At 35.6% G+C, this 21,332-nt stretch overlaps 1 protein-coding gene and 1 pseudogene across 3 annotated transcripts; one reads left to right on the top strand and one right to left on the bottom strand.

Moving 5' to 3' along the window:
- Positions 1-598: 598 nt before the first annotated feature.
- Positions 599-12,108, top strand: LOC120179090 (annotated as a pseudogene).
- Positions 12,109-12,320: 212 nt separating this feature from the next.
- LOC120179076 (probable LRR receptor-like serine/threonine-protein kinase At5g63710) lies at positions 12,321-20,752 on the bottom strand. Of its 3 annotated transcripts, XM_039184785.1 has the most exons (12): positions 20,639-20,700; positions 20,549-20,607; positions 15,894-16,052; positions 15,266-15,398; positions 15,029-15,100; positions 14,564-14,707; positions 14,098-14,163; positions 13,952-14,022; positions 13,736-13,879; positions 13,313-13,654; positions 12,828-13,222; positions 12,323-12,752 (listed from the first exon to the last, which is right to left on the bottom strand). In XM_039184785.1, the coding sequence occupies exons 2-12, from the start codon at positions 20,562-20,564 to the stop codon at positions 12,441-12,443; spliced, it is 1,854 nt and encodes a 617-aa protein (XP_039040716.1). In that variant the 5' UTR covers positions 20,565-20,607; positions 20,639-20,700; the 3' UTR covers positions 12,323-12,440. The 3 variants fall into 3 exon arrangements, with proteins under 3 accessions (XP_039040715.1, XP_039040717.1, XP_039040716.1); XM_039184784.1 differs by having other exon boundaries at positions 12,321-12,752; positions 15,894-16,042; positions 20,549-20,752; XM_039184786.1 differs by having other exon boundaries at positions 12,321-12,752; positions 20,549-20,728.
- Between the last annotated feature and the right edge of the window lie 580 nt (positions 20,753-21,332).

Raw genomic sequence — 21,332 nt, 5'->3', positions numbered from 1 at the left:
ATCCAATACATAGCAATAGAATTTACGTTAGAAACTGAACTTAATTGAGAAACCAACTTGAATTCGAAGATAAAACATTGAAAAATAGTTTATCGAGTGTGAATTTGGAAAAAACGGACTTCAGATTCGGACTCAGGACATCAAAAAACATAAAATAAGGCTTTTTGAAAAATTTAACTTTTTCAGTCAAAATCAACGGTCAATGGGTAAAAGTCAACGTGTTGACTCAGATGAGTTAACTCAGACAGATTGGCTCGGACAGAGTTGAATCGATCGGGTTAAACAGACCCTGTTCGATTGTATTGACCGGTTCAGGCTGGTCCAAACCGGCTGGACTGATTCTAGAATATTTCCAGGGCAGGGGAGTAATCGTGCACGTAGAGGCTAGTGGCGGCGGCGACAGCCTCGGGGTGATCGACCGATTCTTCCTAAAGCATCAACACATCATAACAAGCTAAAATCAACTCAAACGTCAACCATAAACCTTTTGAAATAAAAGAAAAACTTGAATCCCTTACCCACGTCGACGGTCAACAAAAACAACAACGGTGAACGGCAACCCCGATCGGGTTTTGGTCAGAAAAGGTTGGGGAACTCGATGTTAGGGGCGGTGAGGCGAACAAACAATCGAGGTGGCCGCAATTCGCATAAAACTGAACGATGGGATGGGGTTCACGGTGGTGATTCAAGCATTGATTCACACCGATCGACGCCGAATCACACTTCGGTGATACTTGGGCCTTAGTCGTCGGTCAAAGATGATTCGAACAGGGTAGTGGAGAGGCCGAACGGTGGCCGGACTGCGAGAGCTTGTGGCCTATCGATGCTTCGATCGAGGGGAAGTTTTTAGGGATTTTGTTTGAGATTTGGGGATTTTGGTTCTTACCAATCAGGGGAAATATGTTTAGTTGGGTTTATTTTTCACCATTAACAAAAAATGGTCAAATTCAGAACTAGGTCTCTGAATTTTTTGCACTTTCTAAAACAGTCCATAAGTTTCAAAAACTCATAATTTAACCCCTAATTTGGGGTGTTACAGAACGCTTACCCCCTAATGTGAATCATGTGTTCTTTAATAACTATAAAATATATGTGTAACTTTAATTTTCATTTTGACAATAATTTTTTTTAATTCAATCCTTTAACTTAATATTCTATTTATCATCTTAGTGTAATTCTTTGTGACTTTTTTCTTCAATTCAAATGCTTGGTTCTTTTATACTCACTTAAAATTTTATTCTCAAAATTCATTCTTTAAAAATATATTAAAAATATATTACATAATTTTAGAAGATATTTGAATTATGAGCAAATGCATATGATCGGTTGATTAAGATTCTCACATTTGTTCTCTTATATTTCCTTAGGCCATGGATTCTAGACTCAATAGGAACATTATCGTTCTTTCTCGTAAAATCCTCCCTTCCTCTCGCATATAGATAGTATTAAGATTAGATTTAAAATTTATAAAAGAAGCAATATTTGAATTAATAAATAACAACAAAATTCATGTGTACACATGCATTGTTTTGAAAACCGGACCGGCCGGTTCAACCGAGAACCATTGCCTAGTCCGGTTCAATCTAGACCGGTTGAACCGCTACTAGTGAACTGGCCGGAACCGCTGAACCGTTCAAACCGGACCGACTAAAAACCAGAAAAAACCGGGGAAAACTGGAAAAAACCGCCAATTTTTTTTTAAATTAAACCAAACGACGTCGTTTGTTAAACGAGCCAAGTCGAACTCAAGTATTACTGAGCTCGACTCGAACTTGAAAAATTTAAAAGTAAGCTCAACTCGATTCAAACTCACGAGCTAAAAATTATGAAGTTTAACTCGAACTCGAAATATAATATTGAAACTTGAACTCGAAAAGGCTTGAACTCAAAAAAAGTTTAGAAGCTTAATTGAAGCCTAAAATTCGAGCTTGATTGAAGTGAAAGAATAGTTCACTCAATGCTTACCAAAAGGCTCCATGATTTTGAATGCCAAATTATCTCTATTATTTATAGAAGTTAGTTGAGATGATCTTCTATGTTTCTTAGCCATGTGGAATTGTTTAAAAAAAAATTAAGCCAAACAATATCATTTTGTTATGATTTTTTTAGCCCAAAATTTATTTTTTAATTATAGTTATATAATTATATTTATTATTTAATATGTTTTACCTTAAATATTATGTTGAAGTTAATTTGAATCATTTTGTTTCACTTGATTTTATGGTTTTTAACTTATATATGTTATGACTTGCTTTGAATATGAATTGTGATATAAAAAATTATTTTTAATTAAATATTTTTGGTATTTTTATTTAAATTTTTAAATAATTATGACGTCGTCCGGTTCATCCGACCGGTCGGACCGGTTCGACCGGTTGAACCAATGAACTGGTAGCATGGCCGGTTCGCTAACCGGTCCGGTTCTGAAAACCATGTACACATGTGAAAAAAATATGAATATATATCTTATATTGTTAGAGAGAGTTATTTAAATTGAGATTAATTAATATTATAATATTATAAGTATTTGTATTTAAATTTGAGTAGCTCTAACAAATATATTTGATTCAAGCGAATTTAAATATTTCAGATGAAATTTAAATAATAAAATAATATCAAAACTCTATTAACTCATATAGTTTTCATTCAACTCCATTAGGTCGACTAAAAGGGTACTCACCCCTAAAAACATCAACTAGAATCCTCACATGATTGCATAACATATTCTCCATAAAAGCTTACAAAGATGAGATCTGTGAGCATGCTTCAATCGTTATTCTCCATAAAAGTGTATTTTTTTATAATAATAATAATCAAAATCATAAAGGGGTGTGAAAGTTTGATATCTTTTGACATTATTACCATGTTTATTTGAGGAATTAGGTCACTGGGGAATATGTAGAATTCACTTGAATTAGTGGACAAAAAATGGTGTCCCCTTTGCTGCAAAAAGTTTGTCTGGTTTTTCGAATCAGTACAAATCAAACTAACCTCACTTCACTTCTAAACTATTACTAGTGGTAGTGGTAGTGGTAGTGGTGGAGACCGACAAAAATGATAAAATTTAAATGGATCTTGTGCATCTCCTCCTTCCTTTTTAACAATCAAAATCTTTTTAAATTATATAATAATAGCATCTTCCTATTCATCTTCATCTTCATCTTCATCCTCTTTTCCATTTCACCACACTTGGTTTTAGAAAAGACTAGTGCTTGATGGAAAAGTTAGAGAGTAGGCAGCAGTTGGCTTGGCTTCTTCTTCTTCCGTGAGAAGAATAGCAAAGGGACCTTTTTGTTTTTGTCTTTTCAAGATTCTTCTGCGTTATAATAATAGTGAAAGGTTGGTGGAGCGTTTTGCAGGATATCAGTTTCAATCTCTCCTCAACTCCTCTATTTCGTCTTCTTCTTCTTGCCCTAACCTTTGGGGCAACTATTTTCTCTTTTTTGTTTTCTTTCATCTTTGGGTGTTTATGGCTATGGAGATGCATAGCAGAAGGAAGTCGATGAGGTTCTTGGTCGTATTGTTGGTTTTCTTCTTTACAGAGATGGCAGCAACCTCTACTGCCAGCAGAAGCAGCTTATCTATTCAAAAAACTGAGTCCAGATGGGGATATAATTGACTGCATCAAACTTTCTCACCAGCCGGCTTTTGATCATCCATTATTCAAAGACCATAAAATCCAGGTTGATTGATTGCTCTTCTCTAACCTCCATTGTTTGACGAGTTTAATTTCATCAATGGTCAGTCTTCTAAAGGTTATCTCTATGCCACACTCCAAATTAGAACCTAAAATTTTCTTAAAATAAATTGTGAGGATTAAATTGAAATTTAAATTAAATTTGAGGATCATAGTGAAATTTTGATTAAATTTGAATCCAAATTAATAAAGCAACTAAAATTAGAGGATCTATAGTGTAATTATACAATTTTTCCTAAATGTTGGTTTAAAAGGCCCAAAATAAAAAACTTTCCAATTATAGAAAATTTAAACCCTTATCCTCTCTCTCTCTCTCCAACCTTTCTTCTTTGAGTAGGAAATCTTTAATCGACATTTAGTCGTCGACCGTTGTTTTGTTTTCGACACCTCTCGCATCATCGTGTTCCTTGCATCGTCCCGACTTCACCGGTGTCCATCTTGTCTCCATTGCGGCCGACGTGTGAGGTGGTGAGGAAGATCAAGTTTCCGACGTTACGAAATCGAGCTCTCCGCCGTTCACCGCTGTGAACCGAGTTTGGTACTCGTGTTTCCCCCGACTGAGCAAGATCTGGTGCTTCCCATCCATTAGATTCGCTTGATCTGCGTTCTTCGAGAGTTACTCATAAGTTTCTGTAAATTGTTGAAATAGAAGTTATTATTATTTATATTAGGATTTTGATATAGATTTTTCGATTTGTAGGATCTAGCGCTACCGCTGATCGTGATCGGCAGACTCAGTAGTAGCCTTCCCTATCAGACTATTTAGGCCGATATATGTGTGTTTCCTGATGATGTTACATTATTATTTTAAACTATTTATCTGAACTGTTTTAGATTTCTGATGATACTGAATATTTTTACGACAAGATACATGATTTTCTGAATATTGTTTATCTGATATCTGATTTATTGTATATTTCTGATATGATCTCTGGTTACCTTATTTTTGTATCTGATTTCTGAGTATGAAATTTTTTCATGTTTTAATGGATTAAATTATCGTTTTCACTCGAATACATACATGTTTATTACTGCTGTCATTAGGGGTATTATTGAAAGAAATATATCAGACCTAGTCTATGACTTGTAAGACCTTACCACAGTCTCATCTGCTATGTGCACAAGGTAAATCCTTACCGCATGTCCTTATGCTATATGTATAAGGTCTTTATTAGGTGTAAAAGTGAGTGTATGGTTCTGGGAAACCTACACATTCTGGTGATCGGATGAGGGTAGTGTTCATATTTTTAAAACATATTTGATGAACTGTTTTTTTACTGAAGTATTTTATCTGTATGCTTTTATACACCATAAGGAGCACACTGGGCTATTTAGCTCATTCTATATATTTTAACCTTTTTCAATAGTAACAAACCGTAGACTAGCAAACTTGGCATCAAGATGACCGACTACTCATATTTTTGTACCACTGTATATCTCTATATATCTTTAGTTATACATTGGTGACACGTGTTTTCGCTACTGTCTTGGTATATTTGTATTACCGGTATTTTGTTTTGTATATGTTTTACACGGTTTTTCGATTTATATATATGTTTATCGTATGAAACTTTCTAGGACTAATTTCATATTATATTGTTATATGAATTTTAACGTTGTTTTAAATATAAAAAGAATTTATGAATACAATATGTAACCGTCTAGATTTGATCATAACGTTTAGGTCGGGTCTGGGGGTTACACTCTGACCTCTAAATGTCCCCGAACTTTCACCTAGACCGTTCTTTTTCCAATAGCAAGGTCACGTCAAAGACAACCGGGATCTTCAAGGGAAACTACCCAGATGTGACACTTGAATGAAAAATGTCCAGAAGGGACTATCCCCATGAGAAGGACTAAAGAAGATGACTTGTTAAGAGCAAGCTCTATCAAAGCCTTTGGTAAAAAGAGGAACAAAAGTGTCCCTCAACCAAGATCTGCAGATCCTGACCTTCTCAGTCAAAGTGGTCATCAGGTAGTATACTTTCTCCTGAAAGATTCGGGATCTAAATAACGGTCGTAAAATGATGTTACGTCGATATACATTTGCCTGCGATTGTGATAAGTGTCTAACAAAACAATCTAGTTCCCCGGACAGACCTTACACTAATTGATCATTGCATATGATTATAATCCTCATGAACATGAAATTGATGTATGTTGGTGCACTTGTTCCTTTTTCATGGGCGGTTGGAGCCTTGATGTAGCATGCAATAGCGTACGTCGATGGAGACAAGTACCATGGAGCTCAGGCAACCATTAACGTTTGGGAGCCCAAAATTCAGTAGCCTAATGAATTCAGCTTGTCCCAAATCTGGATATTGGGAGGTGCATTTGGTGAAGATCTTAATAGCATTGAAGCAGGCTGGCAGGTACTATCTACATTCTTGCCTAACAACTTCACATTATTTTCTTTGACTCAATGTGTCAACTCATTGGCCTCTTTCTGTATGATTTTGTTGAAATGTCAAAGCTTGAAAAATTGGTTCAAGTTAGGCACATAATATTGCAATGTCAAAATTAGGTGCAACAATGTCAAAATTAGGTGCAATAATGTTTGAAAATTAAATGGGTAAATTATAAACTTTAGTCACTAAACTTTAGCATATTTATAAGATTAGTCCTTAAGTTTCAACTATAAATACCCTAGCTCATTTAGCTTCAAAATCATCCCAAAGCATTATAGCTTTCTTCCAATACTAGAGAGAATTTAGAGAGTTTCTTGAGAGTTGTTTTCTCCTTTTTATTGAGAGAGAATTATCATTGTTTTCTCCTTGGTAGATCGAGAGAGGTTGTAATTCCTATTTTCTCATAGTGAAATTCTTCTACCGTTGCCCGTGGTTTTTACCCTAATAATTTTAGGGGTTTTCCACGTAAAGTTTGTGTCTCTTTTATCTTCATTTTTATTTTCTCAAATTATCAGTTGCGATTTTGCTCTATCCGATAGCTGTCATCCGCAACAATTGGTATCCGAGCTAGATTAGAGTGTGTAATATCTGCTTATTGTCTTTGTGGTTGCCACCAAAAGGTGGATCCTCCAACATAAGAAAATAAGAAGTTATTACCCATTCTTTGAAGGTTCTAGAGAACTATTCACGATAGTGAAATAGTGGGAGCTATCCGTAAAAGAGCTATGGCAACGAAATTTGATATTGAAAAATTCAATGGGAGAAATTTCTCATTGTGGAAATTGAAGATGAAGGCCATCCTGAGGAAAGACGGTTGTCTAGCAGCTATCAGTGAAAGGCCGGTGGATTTCGCAGATGACATCAAATGGAACGAGATGGACGGGAATGCTATGGCAAACTTTCATCTAGCATTAGCAGATGAAGTATTGTCATGCATCGAGGAGAAAAAGACAGCTAAGGAGATATGAGATCATCTCACCAAATTGTACGAGACCACATCGTTGCACAATAAAATTTTCCTTAAGAGGAAATTGTACACTCTCCGTATGCCAGAATCTACTTCAGTGACAGAGCATTTAAATACACTGAACACCTTATTTTCTCAGCTTACATCCTTAAGCTGTAAAATAGGAGAACAAGAAAGTGCTGAACTTCTACTTCAAAGTCTACCTGATTCGTATGATCAACTTATCATCAACTTGACAAACAGTAATGTCACCAGTCTAGTCTTCGATGATGTTGCAGCTGCTGTTCTACAAGAAGAAAATCGGCGCAAGAACAAGGAAGACAGACAAGTAAATCTGCAACAAGCAGAAGCGTTGACAACGATGAGAGGGAGATCAACAGAACGTGGCCAAAGCAGCAGTCATAAACATGGTAGATCGAAGTCGAGGAGCAAGAAGAATTTAAACTGTTACCACTGTGGAAAGAAGGGTCACTTGAAGAAGGATTGTTGGAGTCTAAATAAAAACTCCAATCCACAAGGCAATACCGCAAACACTTCAGATGATGGAGATGCTCTATGTTGTGAAGCGTCAACCACCGTGGAAGGTAGACAAAGATATGCAGATATATGGCTCATTGATTCGGAAGCAACATATCACATGACCTCAAGAAGAGAATGGTTCCATCATTATGAACCTGTCTCAGGAGGATCTGTGTATAGTTGCAATGATCATGCCTTAGAGATCGTTGGTGTGGGAACCATCAAATTGAAGATGTATGATGGAACAATTAAAGTTGTTCGAGATGTGCGGCACGTGAAAGGTCTGAAGAAAAATTTATTATCCTACGGATTGTTGGATAAAAATGCAAGCAAGATTGAAACACAGAAAGGAATCATGAAAGTGTTCTGTGGAGCGCTTGTGGTACTGAAAGGCGAAAAAATAGCCGCAAACTTGTACATGCTGAAGGGAGAGACTTTGGTAGAAGCAGAAGCCTCTGTTACCTCATGTAGTTCAGATTCGGCAATGCTATGGCATCAGAAACTTGGACACATGTCAAAACAAGGAATGAAAGTCCTTGTGGAGCAAAAGCTACTTCCAGGCTTAACAAAGGTATCACTTACTTTGTGTGAGCATTACATAACAAGTAAGCAACACCGGTTGAAATTCAACACATCAAATTCTATAGGCAAAAGTGTTATAGAATTGGTTCACTCTGACGTATGGCAAGCACCAGTAACATCCCTAGGTGGAGCAAAATACTTTGTCTCATTTATTGATGACTACTCCAGGAGATGTTGGGTGCACCCTATTAAGAAGAAGTCAGACGTGTTTTCAACTTTCAAAAACTTCAAAGCGCGGGTGGAACTTGATTCTGGAAATAAGATCAAGTGTTTCAGAACAGATAATGGAGGAGAATACACAAGCGAAGAATTTGATGACTTTTGCAAGAAAGAAGGCATCAAAAGACAGTTCACAGTGGCGAATACTCCTCAACAAAATGGAGTGGCAGAGCGCGGATGAACAGAACCTTGTTAGAAAGAACAAGAGCAATGTTGAGGGACGCAGGCCTAGAAAAATCATTTTGGGCAGAAGCAGTCAATACCGCCTGTTATTTGGTGAATCGAGCTCCATCAACTGCAATAGAGCTGAAGACACCAATGGAGATGTGGACTGGTAAACCAGCTGATTATTCAAACCTCCATGTATTTGGAAGTATTGTGTACGTGATGTACAACGCCCAAGAAATTTCAAAGCTAGATCCAAAATCCAGGAAATGCAAATTCTTGGGATATGCTGATGGTGTAAAGGGGTATCGCTTGTGGGATCCCACTGCCCGCAAAGTGATCATCAGCAGAGATGTTATCTTTGTAGAGGATAAACTACAAAGAAAAGAAGACGATGATAGCGCTGAAAAGTCAGAGACTACTCAGATACATGTGGAAAAAGAGTTTGAAGAAGGAGATTCTTCTGAAGCAGAACCAGAACATGATGAACAAGAACCAGAGAGTTCTGAAGCTCCAACAACTCGTCAATCAGATAGTGTGAGAAGACGTCCCAATTGGCACTCAGATTATGTTATAGAAGGTAATATTGCATATTGCCTTTTAACAGAGGACGGTGAGCCATCAACATACAAGGAGGCAATAAATAGCTCAGATGCTTCACTGTGGATGATGGCGATGCAAGAAGAAATCGAAGCCCTTCATAAAAATAATACATGGGACCTTGTGCCACTACCACAAGGAAGGAAGCCAATTGGTAACAAATGGGTCTTCAAAATCAAGCGAAATGGTGACGATCAAGTTGAGAGGTATCGTGCAAGACTGGTGGTCAAAGGATATGCTCAAAAGGAATGTATTGATTTCAATGAAATATTTTCTCCTGTGGTTCGACTAACAACAGTTCGAGTAGTTTTGGCAATGTGTGTTACATTGAACTTATATCTAGAGCAGCTAGATGTTAAAATAGCTTTTCTTCATGGAAATCTTGAAGAAGAAATTTATATGCTCCAGCCTGAAGGTTTTGAAGAAAAAGAAAAGAAGAACTTGGTTTGCAGGTTGAACAAATCTCTATACGGTCTAAAGCAGGAGCCGAGGTGTTGGTATAAGAGATTTGATTCCTTCATTATGTGCCTTGGATACAACAGACTTAATGCAGACCCTTGTGCTTATTTCAAGAGGTCTGGTGATAACGATTTTGTTATATTGCTGTTGTATGTGGATGACATGTTGGTTGCAGGACCCAACAAAGATCATATTGAAGAATTGAAGGCACAACTGGCTAGGGAATTTGAAATGAAGGACTTGGGATCAGCAAACAAGATTCTATGGATGCAAATTCACCGAGACAGAAGTAATAGGAAGATTTGGCTTTCACAAAAGAATTACTTGAAGAAAATCTTGTCACGATTTAGCATGCAAGATTGTAAGCCAATTTCTACCCCTCTTCCTATTAACTTCAAATTATCCTCCAGTATGAGTCCTAGCAGTGAAGAAGAGAGGATGGAGATGTCTCGAGTACCGTATGCATCAGCAGTGGGAAGTTTAATGTTCGCTATGATATGCACAAGACCAGACATTGCACAAGCAGTGGGAGTGGTTAGTCGATACATGGTGAATCCAAGCAAAGAGCATTGGAATATTGTAAAGAGGATCCTAAGATACATCAAAGGGACCTCAAATGTTGCATTATGTTACGGAGGATCAAACTTACTAATCAATGGGTATGTAGATTCTGACTATGCAGGGGATTTGGATAAAAGCAAATCTACTACAGGATATGTGTTCAAAGTTACTGGTGGAGCAGTAAGCTGGGTTTTAAAATTGCAGTCAGTTGTGGCTACGTCCACAACAGAGGCAGAATATGTAGCAGCTACACAAGCCAGTAAAGAAGCAATTTGGTTGAAGATGCTATTGGAGGAGCTTGGGCACAATCAAGAGTATGTCTCTCTGTTTTGTGACAGTCAAAGCGCCTTGCATCTAGCAAGGAATCCAGCATTTCATTCAAGGACTAAGCACATATGAGTTCAGTACCATTTCATTCGTGAAAAGGTGGAAGAAGGAACGGTAGATATACAAAAGATCCATACCAAAGACAACATAACAGATTTCATGACGAAGGCAATCAATGCTGATAAATTTACCTGGTGTCGATCCTCTTGTGGCCTGTCAGAGACGTAAGCAACATGATGGTACAAGGTAGAAAGAATGGTGTGAAGATATGATTGTTCCAATCAAATCTTCAAGTGGGAGATTGTTGAAATGTCAAAGCTTGGAAAATTGGTTCAAGTTAGGCACCTAATATTGCAATGTCAAAATTAGGTGCAACAATGTCAAAATTAGGTGCAATAATATTTGAAAATTAAATGGGTAAATTATAAACTTTAGTCACTAAACTTTAGGGTATTTATAAGATTAGTCCTTAAGTTTCAACTATAAATACCCTAGCTCATTTAGCTTCAAAATCATCCCAAAGCATTCTAGCTTTCTTCCAATACTAGAGAGAATTTAGAGAGTTTCTTGAGAGTTGTTTTCTCCTTTTTATTGAGAGAGAATTGTCATTGTTTTCTCATTGGTAGATCGAGAGAGGTTGTAATTCTTATTTTCTCATAGTAAAATTCTTCTACCGTTGCCCGTGATTTTTACCCTAATAATTTTAGGGGTTTTCCACGTAAATTTTGTGTCTCTTTTATCTTCATTTTTATTTTCTCAAATTATCAGTTGCGATTTTGCTCTATCCGATAGTCGTCTTCCGCAACAGATTTAACAACAGGTTTGCCCGCATTTGTATGGAGATAGCCACACTAGACTCTTCACTTACTGGACTGTAAGACCAAACTCCATCTTACTATCCTCTAGTCCTTCGACTCAGTGTGTCAACTCATTGGCCTGTCTTTCTATTTAACACAGAGTGATGCATATCAAGCCACAGGTTGCTATAATCTGCTGTGCTCAATCTTCATTCAGATCAACAATGAAATCGCAATGGGTGCAAGCATCTACCCTCTTTCTGGTTATCATAATCCCCAATATGTTATAAGCTTACTTGTGTGGAAGGTAGGAATTAAGAAGCTACCCATATATCCATGAGTGTATGATGTTGAATGCATGTGCTTTTTTTACCTCCAAGTGATTTTAAACCAGTGTTCAAATGGTATGTGGCGGGACCCGACGGAGGGGAACTGGTGGCTGCAATTCGGTAAGAAGTACGTGCTAGGTTACTGGCCAGCCTTCCTATTTTCCTACCTATCAGACAGTGCATCCATGATTGATTGGGGAGGAGAGATTGTGAACTCGGAATCAGACGGACAACATATATCCACACAAATGGGGAGTGCCATTTCTCGAACGAAGGTTTCGGCAAAGCTAGTTACTTCAAGAACATTCAAATTGTTGATGGATCCAACAATCTCAGGGAGCCTAAAGGCCTTGCCACTTTCACCGACCAATCCAAATGCTATGATGTACAAACTGGGGAAACTATTTTTACTACGGTGGTTCGGGTCAAAACCCGAACTGCCCTTGACATTGTCGTTAACATTGAAACTATCTTATAATATTACGTCATTAAAAATAAATACGTTCAAGTGTCGACTTGAAAAATACATCTAATTTAAGTATCAACTTGAAATAAAGAAATTCTTAATAATTTAAGAATATGCTTCTTCCGAGTTCTAAATATATATTTAAACTTTAATTTTTCTACTAATTCACAGTTAAATATATGACTTAACATGCCATACAATACCATAACATACCACATTACAAGCAGAGCATTGTAATTAGATAACAATCATAAAGTTGAAATAATTCTAAGGTTTTTGACATTAAATGTACAAAATCTGATGGCCCTCCAAAGTTTAGCTGAATCCGATTATATGTGTGGGATTTACCTGGCTCTGGACAATTGTATGGCCTCTTGGTCTACAGTTGAATCTTCACCCCAAGTGAACTGATGAGAGAAAAGCATGAACTCTCGGTTCCTTACTTCTTCGAGCTCCTCCCATTCTGCCCATCTCACTGCCAGCCCCTCTCCATCCAACATTTTCACCACTTCCGCCATTGTCGGCCGGTCTTCGGGGGAGCTCTGAGTGCACAGCAATGCAACTCGAACAATTGTCTCGACTTCTTTTGGATCATAAATCTTCAAGTTCCCATCAACAATGTCATCAACCCTGTTTTCTCTCAGCAGCTTTTTTATCTGATAACATCAAATTTCCATTATCCTAAGAAATCATCTATAATGCTACAAGTTCAATTATGTCTATGATCTTACATGATCGAGTAGAAGGACATCCTCTTCCTCTTCTAACCGAGCAAAATCTATTGCACGTTGACCGGTTACAAGTTCCAGAAGCATTATACCATATCCGAAGACGTCGGTTTTCTCAGAAGATTTTCCCGTGGACAAATATTCTGGGGCAATGTGACCCATGGTGCCTCGCACTTGAGTGGTGACATGAGTCAACTTCGTATCGACGAGCTTTGCGAGCCCGAAATCTCCGAGAACAGCTTCGAAATCGTCGTCTAAAAGTATGTTTGCAGCTTTTAAATCACGGTGTATTATCTTCGGATTGCAATGCTCGTGTAGATACTCCAATCCATGTGCTGCTCCGAAAGCTATACGTTTCCTCATTGGCCAGTCCAAGCCCTTGTCTCCAGGTTTTCGATCTATAGAAATATTTCAGGTGTAAACTATGGTAAAAATGGCACGACTGCTTCAAGTTAAGTCAATAGTTGATGCAAATAATGGACAAGTACCTCTGAGTTGATATGCTACACTTAAATTTTGCATGAAAGGATAAACAAGAATTCTTTCGGACCACGTTGTGCAGAACCCGATCAACCGTAGAAGATTCTTGTGAACTGCAACACTTATGAGCTCGACTTCCCTCTGGAATGCGGCTTCACCGCCGGGACTATAATAATCCGCGAGGCGTTTCACGGCAACCTTGGTGTTGTCGGACAGGACACCTTTATAAACTCTTCCGAACCCTCCTTGTCCAATGATGTTTCCCTCGTTGAAATCATCGGTTGCAAGTTGGATTTCACGCCACGAGAATCGCCGTAGCTGGCCAAAGGGAATTTTGAGGTCATTTTCACCTAAAGTTCAGAAACTGCAAGTGTTAACTTCTACAAACTAACGACATATGTGAAAAACACAAATAAAGAATAGAAAATCACCGGTGACATCGACGAAAATGTCACGCTTAAGCTCCTGTAGTTGATAATACCGGGACACGAAGAGAGCCCCAAGTGATAGAAGTATGATTGCAGCACAACTTGCAGAGGTTACAACAATCCTAATTTTGGACCTATTGCTTGAAACTGCCAAAATAGACCATATTTAATCCCACATGTGAAATGGATGCAGTAAAAAGGCTGGTACAGAGGACAAACCAGGGAGTGTAGTAGGCGAAACACAAGGTTGTTCCAAGCTAGAGCCACAAGCAAGATGTGTTCCATTGAAGCTGACAAAATAATATTGTCAATAGGGCGTAGAAAGTAGAAGAGTTATAGGAGATAGAATTTCCTATGAAGCTTACTTGATTCTTGGAACCAAGAATAAATTCCTTGGAATTCTTCCAGTTAAATTGTTGGATGAAAGATCCCTGCCAAGTAAATAGATTTGTGAATATGAAAGAGGGTGAAGTAGAGAAATAAACATCACAAGACTTATATACAAGTTTGATACTATTTATCAAACAAGAATTTTATTATGGAATAGAAGCACATATATGAATGGTTCCCATTAAATACCAAAACTTATATCTTAATCGGAAGGGTGACTGTCCAATATCGAGATGCATACAACACACGTATGCTCGATTCTTTTTCGTTTTTCTTTCCATATATGAGGAAGATTATACCCTGTACTCATGTTCGAATATGTGTAGGCCACAAGAGTCATGTTCAAGTACTTCAAGGAAAATGAAGAGCTCGAGGAAAAAGCATTAGTAATAGTGGGAAAATACTCCATTTGCTTATGAGAAAGGGAAAGAGCAGTCTTACAGATTCTTTAAATTGGATAATTGACCCCAATTTTCTGGAATAGAACCACTGAATTTATTATTTGCAAGATTCAGAACTTCTAGATGCACCATATCACCAAGGAAATCAGGCAACAAACCATTTAGATTATTGTTTTGTAAATCCCTGCAAAAGTAGACAAAAGCTATTAAGACTCTAATACACCACAATCGAAAGATAAAGACAATGATACTAAACTATTAAGTGTTTAACATTTTACTAAGGCATGATAAACGAGCATATCATAACACAAGTCATTCCAAATTGAAGGCACATCTAGTGAAACCCATTTCTCAACAGAAGCATCTTTAATATGCAAATTGAAGTGCTTATACGATCAAAGTTTTTGTGTTCCTTTTATTCTACAGGATACCAAATCACAGATAAAGACAATTCAATGAATGATGATGAAATTCAGCACCATCATACAGCATCATTATGACTTACAACTTAACCAGAAACTTCAGTTTCTTAATCGAAGGAGAAAGAGTTCCTGAAAATCCATTTGAAGCAAGATTCCTGCCAATTAATACATTCACATGTTATTTTTAGTTATTATCATTAGGAAATAGAAGATTTGGAGTTTGCTTAGAAGATGTGGAGTAATAAAATTATTGGCAAGTAAGCAAGCCTTTCATTACAAATCAACCACAATTCAATTTCCATTCAAAATGGTGAACTTACAAGGATATGACATTCCCATTCCTGCAGTTGACATGAGACCAGCTAAAGCAGGGACTGACAAGATTATTGTTCCAATCAGTTATTCGATCACTGGAATCATTGAGAGCCTTGAGAAGCTCAAGCAAGGCATTACCTGAACATTTGGAGAATCATTAAACATGAATCCGATTCGAATCCATCATAAGAGAATTCAGAAACATTCGACTAAGACAAGCTCTTTCGTTATAAAAATTATGGTTCTTCACCAATAACAAGCCTATTCATGAAATGGTATTTCCAACACCTGTTGGCGCCTAGAAATACTTCCTTTAACACTCATTTCACACAATTAACTCTGAAATTTTGAATGCAAATCTCTTCATGGATTTTTCTCTTGTTTCACTCTATTTTATTTTGTGGTTCATGTGTGTTCAAGAAGAACTTGAAGTGCAATCGTCTTCTTCTTCCTACATATACTGACAACTGGATAAACAAATTTTGGTATATAATGCTGCTTTTGACAGAATTCATTAAGGGAAACCTGTTCACATATTCTCTTTTTTCCCCCCATGAATCTTCATAAGTAAGATCAGAAAAATAAATTGAAACCAGCAAGAGAAAAAGGACTTTTAAGTTATGGTTACCATACCCTCAACATCAGGTTGTTTGGATGAATAAGTCGTTCCAATGAAAAGAAGTAGGAGCCAAATCGTAATAAGCTTTAAAGGGTGGCATCTGGGAAAAGCTTCAAAACTACAACTTTTTCCTGTATTCTCCCAGGAAAATGGACCCAACAACCTGTCAACACCTTTGAAAAGTGCAGGAAAACAGGGAAAATTATTTACTTTACATCATGTTACCAAGAAAGTAGGCTACTTTTTGTTACACAATAGGGCACACAAACTAGTGTCAAAAACTAAAAACAAAAAAAGGGTAGAGCCCAACATCTCTTTTGCAAGTTAGTAATTCATCTCAGCTCAACTCTCCCATTCTTTCGGTGCCATCAGGTCCTTTTGAAAGGAGTTTTTTGGCGACATTTGTCTAATAATCAACTTGTATTATACACAGTGATGGACGAGGGGAGAGGTCGGGAAAATAGTATCCTGAAAATTTTAAATTACTAAATATTTTAAATATATTTTTTATTAATAATTTATTTTTATTCTCTATAGTTTTATAAATTCATCCCTTCTAAAATATTATATCTCCATTATTCTAATATAAAATCATATGTACTTCCATGATTATAAAGATTACAAAACAAAACAAAAAGAGCAGTTCAGACCTCTTCGTTCCTGGCGATTGCTTCTAGAATGGAGAACTTACAGCAAATTCCAGGATTGAGTTCATTGGACATTGTATAAAAAAATTATAAAATAAAAATAATTCATATATCTTTATTCGGAGTAATTTCTTTTTCTTATTACTTATATCACTTGGCTCTTATATTTTATTATCGGTATAAATTAGAACAAAATCAAGAAACTCGATGTTTGTTTTAACTAAGCTATGGAAATATGTTTTTAAAAAATAATAATTAATATTGTCAGAAATGTGTTTTTTTATTCCTTTTCTTATTTTTATATAATTAAAAATTACTCATAATGCATATTAAATCAATTTCATAAATAAAAGACTTGATATCAACATAAATGCTCAAATTATACCGTTTTTCTCGGATAGGTGCCTAAATTATTTTTTTGACTCATCAAGGTGTGTAACTTTACAAACGTTATCACTTTAAGTGCCTAATGTTTCAAACATTATCATTTTAAGTGTCTCGATTCTAATGGTCGTTAAAAAAACCGATTAAATGACACGTGTCACAATCTTAGAATTTTGAAAAAATATTTCTTAAAAAATAAAAAAATTATTAAAAAATTTAAAACACACACCCGTTTGGTCGGCCGTTTAACCGTCAATGAATAGGTGGCCAGAGATGATCGGTGGTTGGAGTAAATGAGACTAGAATAAGATATTTTAAGAGTTTATGGTTTTTTTATATTTAAAAAAAAATGACTTTTTCAAAAATAAAATATTTTTAAGTTTTAAAAAAATAAAATTTCAAAATTATCATATGGTGACATGTGTCACTTAATGAGGTTTTTTAATGGCCGTTAGAACCGAGATGCCTAAAGTGGTAACGTTTGTAACGTTAAACACCTAAAGCGGTAACATTTATAATGTTAGGCACCAGGATGAGTCGAAAAATAATTTAGGTACCTATTTGGGAAAAACAATATAGTTTAGGCACTTATTTTGGTATTAAACCTAAATAAAATATTTTATTTTATTAATGACATGAATGTGACAAAATCAAACACTTTTTATTACATTTCGTAGTATGATATTATTTGCTCGAAATTGAAATAAATGAAACTTTTAGCTTCATCACTAAAATTTGATCACGTTCTTGTTTTGATGATTAAATTTAAAAAAAATTAATTTTACATTTAACTTTTAAATTGTTCATGTTGGTCGCTTCACAATTATTTCTCTAACTATGTGATAATATGATATATTTTTTATTAATTTTAAGTTGTTTAACCATAGATTAATATTTTATTAATATTATTATTTTATAGATTTTAATTGAATTGAACTCCATCTTACCATTCCAGAGCTTATCGTCCTCATTTCGTAGCCTATCATCCAAAACCAACCATTGAAGGGTGTCATGAAAGCAGGGATGAACCAAGAGGCGGATGGGCAGTCTCCCCTTCCCAGAAATTTTTAAATTTGTCTAAATTTAAAATATTGTTTTATCTATTTTTTATTGATAATCTATTTTCGTCCCTTAAAATTTATACGTTTGTCCCGTAGCATATGAAAGGCAATATGTGAAGAAAAGAAAAGAAAGAATAAGAGCAATAAGCAGGGTGCCATGGTTGCAACTTTGGGTCGTCAATGGCTAAGTGGCTAACGGTTTGCAGTGTTGAGTTTTCAAGGTCTACAGTGAGTCATAATGAAGCAGGAAAGACAAAGCATGCGCAATTTTGCAGAATGTTGTCTTTAGGTGAAAATATACGAGTTTGAGATGGTTGAGTAGGTCTGTAGGTACAGTGCAGCAACAAACAAGAATTCAAGGCACTCAGCAATGTGGTGGCAATGGCCTACATCCTTTCTTTTCGCTACTTTACTTCCCCTTAATAATTAAGAATACCCTACACTGCTTAAAAATTAAGCTTCATGTTTTCCAGAAAAAGAGTGCACCAGTCTAGTTTTCAAATGGGTAAACCTAGGGATGGTAATTAAACTCGAAACAGACGGGTTTTATCTGACCCGATCCAATAGTATCGAATTTTTTTAAAAATAATTTGGGTTCGAGTCGGTTTTTTAAAGGGTGACGTCGGGTTGAATTTGAGTGGAGAGTGAAAAAACTTTAATCCGAACTAGGAACAATAATGTTATTTCTTTAAAAATATCTATTACTTTTTTAATTAAGTTATTATTTTATACCGGTTGAGTCAGATTTATACTCTAAAAATTTAAGTCGGATTAGAGTCGGGTGAAGAACATATATTTTTTGTGTTGAATCTAGTCGGATGAAACCTGTATAATTTTTGGATCATATCAATTTCGAATAAAAGATACATATTTTCAAATCAGATTGGATTGACAAAAAACCCGCCTCTACCATTCCCTGGTAAACCCTAGAAATCCAACACTAAAAACTACACCCACAGCCTCAGATGCTATAAAGTTATCACAGATTTTTCCTTCACCTTAGATTTTAGTGTGCCTTTGAAGATCAGAATCTTCATTTAAAGATTTCAACAATAAAAAGAACCCTCTTAAGGCGAGGAGCAACATAAATTTATTCAAGTTTCTTCCAGTGGAACAGATTGGAGTCTAAAAAATCAAAACAATTCATCTCTGCCAAACTTGCTCCCTCCCACCATAGTGTTGTTTGTGTTTTAGACACTCCATCTCTGCTTGTTCGAAATCTCGTTAATCTCATTATAAGAGATAGGCTTAATACTAAAATAAGTGTCTAAATTATACCATTTTCCTGAATAGGTGTCTAAACTATTTTTTGATTCATCCAAGTATCTAACGCTACAAACGTTGCCACTTTAGGCGTCTGACGTTACAAATGTTGTCACTTTAAGTGCCTCGATTTTCACGGCCGTTAAAAAAGTCAGTTAAGTGACATGTGTCATAATATGATAAAAAATTTATTAAAAAAAACTCAAAAATATTTTATTTTTGAAAAAGTCTCATTTTTTTTTCTAAAATGCAAAAAAAAAAAAAACTCTTAAAATCTCTTATTCTAGTCCTATTTACTCCAACCGTCGATCATTTCCGACCATCCATTCACTAGCGGTGGACCACCTATATGTTGTTGACCACCCATTAACCGGTTACAACTCTTAATATCATCTCAAAAATCTAAAATTTCCAAATCCCTAAATTCCATTCCCTAATATCTAAAATCCAAATACTCAAATCCCTTAAATTCATTTGATTGATCTTAATAATTTACCATTTAACCAATCGTAAAAACTGACAAAGCGTTATAGTTAGACACTTATTTTAATATTAGGCCACCGAGATATCGATCACTTCTTAGTCTTGCAAGCGTAATGTAATCATGTAATTAGCGATCCTCTTTCTATTAAAAAAATCCCACTTGATATTAAAATATTTGTTTTATATTACAAATAAAATAAAATAAAATTTATTTAATTAAATAATTTTAAATTTTAAATTTATAAATCGTTAATCATTCAAATACTACGGTTTAATTTAATTTTTAGTATTTATTTATTTACTCAAGCCATTTAACACAATCAAAATTTCATTGAAAATAGTTTTACTTTGAAATATATATTTAATTTTGGTATTATAAACTTACGAGGTAAAAATATTAGTAGTAGAATTTTATATAAGATGTATAATTGTAGAAATTGAATTTGAGTTATTATAATAGTTTTCCTCATTTAAAATTATTTTGAAGTACGAACCAAATAAATACATCGTCTATAAGATTAACAGGTAAGATTAAAAAAAATGTAAAAATGGTTATGTGTTATGATATTTAATATCAAAGTTTTAATTTATTTGTTAATCTTATTTTAATCGAATAATCCGTGACCTCGAGATCACATCGACCTCCCGTGGAACTCTTGAATTCAGAGTAAATTACTAATTAAGATTAGAACCAAGAACTTGAGCAAAAACAGTACACCGACTGTTTGTTTAAATGCCAAAGTACGTCCAATAAAACAGTACGAGCAAAATAGACACAGATAATCAGTTTTCGGAGATTATGTAAACCAGCATCTTTAAGGAAGAACATACCTGATTTGGCAGCCATGGATGTTGCAGCAAAACCAGGAAACCATGAGAAAATAAAACAAACGAACAAAACAAAAGTGCGGAAGATGACAGGAAGAAGAAGCCGAGCGGATAATTCAAGAGACGATGATGATGATGGGTCTAACAATGATGAATGAAGATTATGTGAAAATGGGGGGTAATGGTTTTAGTGCGGGGTCGGTCCCCATAAAAACAGTACTAATTTGATTAAACGATTAAGAAAAACAAAGCAAAAGCAAAAGAAATTCTGACAAGTGACAAGGGGGTGATATTAATGTGGAATAGAATATATTTGTTGAATGAAATACAGAGTCGCGGAATAGAATATTATCATCATATAAGCATTGATTTCATTTCACGTTTTGGTTGGGTATTAGATTTCAAATCCCAAGGTGGGTTGAGAATGCGAATGAGAATGAGAATCCCACTAATTAATGTCTCTTCTCTGTTTTTTTTCTTTGATTAGAATACTTATGTAATTATTGTTTCTTTTATTCAATTTTTAATTTACTTTTTAAATGAATTAAATTCAGTCCAATTGATACTATTATCTGTACAACATATAAAAAAAATAGGGATGACAAACGAGTATAATTTCGTGGATTTCGTATCGTATTCGTTCTAATTAGGACGGGGATGTGTATAATTTTAGTGGGTAGTGGACGGGTGTGGATTTAGAAAGTGGTATCCGTCGTATGTAGTGGGTGGGTGATGGGTTTGAGACATTCCCCGCCCCGCATCCGTCCGCCTACTAAATACCCATTAA

This window comes from Hibiscus syriacus, unplaced genomic scaffold, assembly GCF_006381635.1.
Source record: "Hibiscus syriacus cultivar Baekdansim isolate YM2019G1 unplaced genomic scaffold, ASM638163v2 tig00112400_pilon, whole genome shotgun sequence".
Taxonomy (NCBI): domain Eukaryota; kingdom Viridiplantae; phylum Streptophyta; class Magnoliopsida; order Malvales; family Malvaceae; genus Hibiscus; species Hibiscus syriacus.
This window is presented reverse-complemented; position numbering and strand designations above follow the sequence as displayed.